Here is a 6499-nt window from a genome sequence, read left to right on the forward strand (position 1 = left end):
CATATTCGGTCTTGTTCTTCATTCACTCCTCTACTTCAACCTTGTAAAAAAGCTTGTTTTGTTGAATCCTATGCGGGTTTCTTTTCTTGATGATTTTTTATCTGTATAATTTAAAGTATATATTGCATGTTCTGTTAAGAGTTTTAGGATTTGCGGGGGAATTATGGAGCTTCCTTCAGTCCAGTCTGAGGCATTTTAAAGCTGAAAACTCAGCTGTTGACTCGTTGGTTCACGAATTCATCGGAAATAGTGAGATCTGGTGTGTTCTTGATCCAACTATGTAAGAGCTGTGTTCAGTTTTTGTTATCGCAGCTTGGACTGAAGGGAGCTCCCTGTTAGTCCAATATTCCGTATAAGTTTATTTCCAATACTAATTATTTTGATACCCTTTTCCTTGAGTTAGCTAGATAGGAGCTAGCTAGGTTACACATTGAGAACAAGTCTTTTTCATTATTTGATTATTATACACGTTTTTTTATGTCACATAACAGTAGGAAATACTTTCACATAATAAAAACTTTCTAGTGATTTTCTTACATTAATTTTGTTTTGATTAGCTGCAGGTTGTGGCCGATGATTTTAAAGAGATTAATTCCACTGCATGGATTCTAGAGTAGGATTATTAAATGTTTTGCAGAGTTTAATATACTTGAAAATAAATATACCAGACGCTAGTACATATTCCTCCAGTTGTGTATAGCTTAAATGGATCAGATTCAAGTCCTGGTTCAAAGCTTCTTCCAATTACAATTTCAATTATTAATTTGTGTCTTAAAATTCTTGTAAAGAACCCTTTTACGTAACCTGCAGTAATTTAATTAGGAACGATTTTTTTTTTAAAACTGTTTGTATTTGGTTGATCTGTTAGTAATTTTTGCATCTTTGCTTTAATTTATCAGGTTTTGTGTAATTTTTTTCAATCAACACTTTAGTGACTTTACGTATTTTGTTTTCGGTCATATTTACACTAGATATGTAATTTTTTCGAAGAATGAATAACTTCGTATACCAACAGCATAAGTTGAAACCGCCCCCGGCCCGGTTCCGGTTCCGGCAATAGTATAACCTGCTATTAAAGCTTAGTTATATGGTCACGTGCTTAATTCATATCATTCTGGTGAATACAACATTTTTTTAAGTTGATACAAAATGTATCTTCAAGACTCGCAGTACTAGTGCTGCTATATATGTATATATAATCAAAATATGCGTAAACAATTATTAATTTATAACAAATATTGGCATTTAAAACATCACAGTTTTCAAAACATGCATTAACTTTATTTTAATGTAATGACAAAACGTTAATATTCTAACACAGTTTTATACGAATGATAAGACATTACAGCGACTCATAGATAAAAACTTAATAAGAGTATGAAATAATATACCAACTAATTTAGACGTTCAATTAACCCTCTAAAAAATTACAACAAACCTCAAATATTTTATTTTACAAAATAAAAGAAAGCTATATATATTCTTTGTACTTAGCTGAGATGAACAGCAGACAGAACTCCTCTACTTAATTCCAGCAGATTCAATACAACAACAGCAGTCGAAATCGGCACACTCAATGCTATTAGTCCAATAATACCTAATGCAAAGCATGGCCTCGTCTCCATCAAATACCATTGCAAGAATCTCATCGCATCACATATGATCATGTCATAGCTCGGGTAGATGTTTTTCTCCCAATCCATCCATCCCGCGGGAGGCTCTTCGTCCCTCTCGACCATCCCCATCTCGCGGATTCTCTTGCGTAGAAAGATCATATTCTCGTCCACCATATTCCTTCTTCCACCGAAGTTCTGATCATGGAACTCTCTCCTCTTCGAGAATGTAATCGTGAGATTAGTATGTCTCCTTCTTCGATTGGTTTCGACCATTCTCGGGATCGGTGATGTTAATAGGGCAGAAGTGGATGCCATTAATTCTTGCACGAGCAGGAAGAATTATATATATATAATCTTAGGATATTTTAGATTTGAAGCAAGGTATGTGATTAGAATGAAACAAGGGAATATGAAGTTGCAAAAGCGTAGTAGGGGGGTGTTGCGTATTTATAGCATTTTGATGGTGGTGGCCACCTTAGGGGCCTTAATTGACTTAGGCAATAAGATACGTAAATGAGACCGTGTTTTTTTTATCCTGACGACGGAGCCGCCCGCGCAACGGATTTTAAAGGTTCCTTAAATTTACCGATTCCGTAAGCACGTGTCACGTGTCACGTGTCACGTCAGTTTTCTTTACTTCCAATTCGGCCACGTTTATAAATTTCAAATAATACTCGTGGATTCATTTGGAATACTTCACAACTATTATTTAAATGTAAAAATTTGTGTGAGACGATCTCACGGGTCATGTTTGGTTATACGTATATTTTATTTGAGTCATCTATGAAAAAATATTACTTTTATGCTAAGAGTATCTCTTATTTAGGTCATCCATGAAAAAGTATTATTTTTTATTGTGAATATCAGTAGGGTTGACCCGTATCACAGATAAAGATTCGTGAGACCGCTTCTACTCTTATTGAAATTATATGACTCAATATAAAATTGATTTGAAACACACTCTTATTTTATACTTTAAACAAATCAAAGAAATTTAAAATCAATAAATTTAAACTCCGATCATTTATATTATACATACTAAATATCATATGCATATTAAATAATTATTTAAAAACTTATATACATCGAACTGTGTTAACCATTAGTATAAAAAGGAAATACGGTGGCAAACCCAAGATTTAAGCCGAAAGCAAATAAATGGACGGATCAATTAATATAATGGCAAAATTTGAAGAAGTCGTATATAAAAATATATATTAAAAAAAATCTATCAGGAACCCCGCTTTCCCTTTCCTCCTGACGCTGAGTCCGTCCAAAGGCAAAAATTTGTGTGAGACGGTCTCACGGGTCGTATTTGTGAGACGGATCTCTTATTTGGGTCAACCATGAAAGAGTATTACTTTTTATTGTGAATATGGGTAGGATTGATCGGTCTCACAGATTAAGATCCGTGAGACGGTCTCACATGAGACCCGCTCCCGTCCAAATTAATTATTGATGCTAATATGAAAATCAGTTACTTCAATTATCTCTTCTTTAGTAATATTATTATAAAGTAATTTTTTTCAGTCATATTCTCTGTATTTAATATATTTGACACTTATATATCTTACCTGTTAAATAAAACAGAGATAAGCGTAGTAAATAGGCCTAAATCGAGAACATGGTATGATTATTTAAATATTCCGGTAAACTAATTTCTCGAAGTACAAAAAACAAGTAATTTAACACAGAAGAGGACAAATTCAAATTTACTACAGGGAAAACATGTAACCATTGTTATTATTGAAAACGACAAAAAAAAAAAAAAAAAAAAAAAAAAAAAAAANCGCCCGGAAAAGTTCATGAATTCACACTCAATGTGTCGACAAATTACCAAGACACCGCCGCTACTAGGCCAAAATTGAAGACTTGGGAAGTCGAAAAATTGAGATGATTAGAAGAATAATTTTTCCGATTCATTGCATCTTGCCTCACTTTAAATATTATATTCTAAGATAATTTTGCACTTTTGAAATTAAAGCAATCTACCACGGTGTTGATACAAATAACCAAACAGTTACATTTTTTTAACAGGCTAAAATACCTACAGTGTGGCTTTGTGTTTAAACTTGAAGTCAACAAGAGAGGTGCGCAACGTCTCTATAATCAGACACGATTATATGCAAGAAAGTGAGATTCACTGAGGCAAAACGACGCATAATCTAATCTGTGCCTAACGACAGGATTCCTTAAAAAAATCGGAAGTAAGTCGGAGTAAGACTAATAAGTGGTGTGTCCGTGAAGTAAATAATAGCTCGAACAGCTAAGGAAAAAGGAAAAAAGTAAAAAAGAAAAAAAATGCAATTTACTAGGGATTTAATGCTTTCAAGTTCAAGGCAAGCAATCAAAGATGGAAGAATTTTCAGAGTACAAATAACCTATCTTCAGCTAATTTCCCCGCCAATTCTGAGCATTTTTCCTCCTGTGCTTTTTTCTAAAATCCTATCTTCGGCTAATTTCACTCCTCAGCTTAGCAAATATGATGGGACTCGCATTTCTCTCATTTGCGTGCATTGTTTCGAGCCAATATCATATTATTCCAAAATTATGCAAAATTTACATATACATTTTTTAAAAAAATAATTGAGTCACCCGGGCTCAAGCATGTGACTCCGCCCCTATATATATAGATATATATATATATATGGATTATCACTTTTGACATGTTGCGTATCCATCATGTACAATTATGTGATCATCAATGATAGTTGTGATACCCTTGTCCCACATCGAAAAAAATCAAAGATTTAAAATGAGTTTATAATGGCTTACAATGGACTTATATAGCAACTTGGGTTAATCATTTTCGTAAAGCGAGGACGAATACGAAGTAATTGCTATAGGAGCACATTGTGCAGTCACGCGGCCACGGGCCCGGGCTCGGGACGTGACAGAATGGTATCAAAGCCGGTCACCGACATGGAACACTGGGAAATAAGTGTTATGCGGGGCAAAGTGCTACGTGCATGGGAGCCACCTCTTGAACCTGCTGGGCAAAGTGCTACATGCCGGGAGCCACCTCTTGAACCTGTAGGAGCCACCTCTAGATTCTCGGTGCTGGTGGATCGAGGGGTCAGGCCGCGACGAGGACGTCGCGTTCTGAAGGAGGGGTGATTGTGATACCCTTGTCCCACATCGAAAAAAATCAAAGATTTAAAATGAGTTTATAATGGCTTACAATGGACTTCTATAGCAACTTGGGTTAATCATTTTCGTAAAGCGAGGACGAATACGAAGTAGTTGCTATGGGGGCCCATTGTACAGTCACGCAGGCGCAGGCCCGAGCTCGGAGCGTGACAATAGTGACACTCACTATTGGATATGATGAAACACATCAAAATTGTACATTCAATTAGTGATTGACACATTATCGATGATCACATAATTATACACGATAAATGTACAACATGTGTTATATATAATATATTTATTTATAAATTTGGGTGTGGTCTTTGGAGGCGAGGACTTTTGAAGCTAAATTATTTTATTATATTTTAAAATTTTGTGAGTTTGAAGTTTGAACTTTTTCTTCGTCGCAAAAATTATTGTCGGACAATTTTAATAGTTATTTTCATGAGACAGATATTCAATTTGACTCAACTCATGAAAAAATATTGATTTTTATAACAAAATATTATTTTCATGTTAAGTATGCATTAGATTGTTAATCTCATTGATATAAACTCGTGATATCATCTCATAAAGACCTACTCTTTCTCCATTTGATTTGATTGGGAATATGTAGTCTCGTCCATATAATTTTGGTCTCCATGCAAATGCTCGTTTAATTCGCTTGATAGGATTAATAATCCAACTTTTATATCGTCCTATATAATTGATCATACATTACTTTTAGGGTGTGTTTGGTTGAGTGAATTAAACAAAGATAGATTAATAGTCAAACACTTATCTAATGTTTGGTTAAAATTTTATAATGTTCTGATAATCATTTTAACCCGGTTTAAGATCCAATTTTGTGGATAACTATTTGATTATTAATCTAACAAATCAAGTGGGATACACTATCAAAACTCAATAAATTACATTTTTCTCCTCTTATTTCTTAGAGTGTTAAGTTATTTATCGAATAAAAAGTTTATTTTAGAGTGATGTACGTTAGATGTCGATACCGATATTTAATATATATCATTACTATTTAATTTGATTTAAAATTTAAAAAATATAAAGATATAATTTTATTTTGAAAAAATAATTTATTTGTATATATTTTAATAAAATAATAAAAACCAAATTTTAATGTTAGTTATGCTTATCAATAATATTTTTATTTTTATTATATTTAATTTTATGATATTTACACTTCTATATCATAATCGATCATTTGTTTATCTCATCACTCGTACCAAACACACTTTTAGTGTAAAATTTTTATATACATTTATTAATTATTGAAAATATAAGTTTTAAATTTATCATATTATCTCATATTTAATTAATCAAAGATAAACATATTTTTATTTTCTCTATCATTATATCACATCCAATTCTCAAACATTTTATTCGAAATTTTAAGGTAGAAAAATCAAAATAAATTATAGTTTATTAGTCTATCGTACTTTTTCTATAATTTTTTTATAATCTATATGATTTTTTTTTATTAATCTATCGTATTTTTAGTTTTTACAAATTTTTAGCAAACTACGATAATTTTTTATAAAAAAATATAATAATTCATGCACAAAACCCCGACCTCTGAGGCAGAACAAAATAATATATATTATATATATGAATAATATATATATATATATATATACTATAAAAATATAAGGCAAAAACTTGTGTAAGACGGTCTCACGGGTCGTATTTTGTGAGACGGGTGACTTATTTGGATCATCCATGAAAAAAGTATTACTTTTTAT

General features: G+C 32.3%; 1 protein-coding gene across 1 annotated transcript; it reads right to left on the reverse strand.

Annotated features, from left to right (window-relative positions):
* Window positions 1–1378: 1378 nt before the first annotated feature.
* Window positions 1379–2001, reverse strand: LOC140979612 (uncharacterized). The gene has a single exon (XM_073445102.1). The coding sequence runs from the start codon at window positions 1929–1931 to the stop codon at window positions 1491–1493; it is 441 nt and encodes a 146-aa protein (XP_073301203.1). The 5' UTR covers window positions 1932–2001; the 3' UTR covers window positions 1379–1490.
* Window positions 2002–6499: the final 4498 nt, after the last annotated feature.

Source organism: Primulina huaijiensis, chromosome 6 (genome assembly GCF_012295235.1).
Source record: "Primulina huaijiensis isolate GDHJ02 chromosome 6, ASM1229523v2, whole genome shotgun sequence".
Lineage (NCBI taxonomy): Eukaryota > Viridiplantae > Streptophyta > Magnoliopsida > Lamiales > Gesneriaceae > Primulina > Primulina huaijiensis.

Excerpts from the sequence above, each read along its gene's own strand:
- LOC140979612 (XM_073445102.1), bottom strand. The coding sequence starts at position 1,931 with ATGGCATCCACTTCTGCCCTATTAACATCACCGATCCCGAGAATGGTC.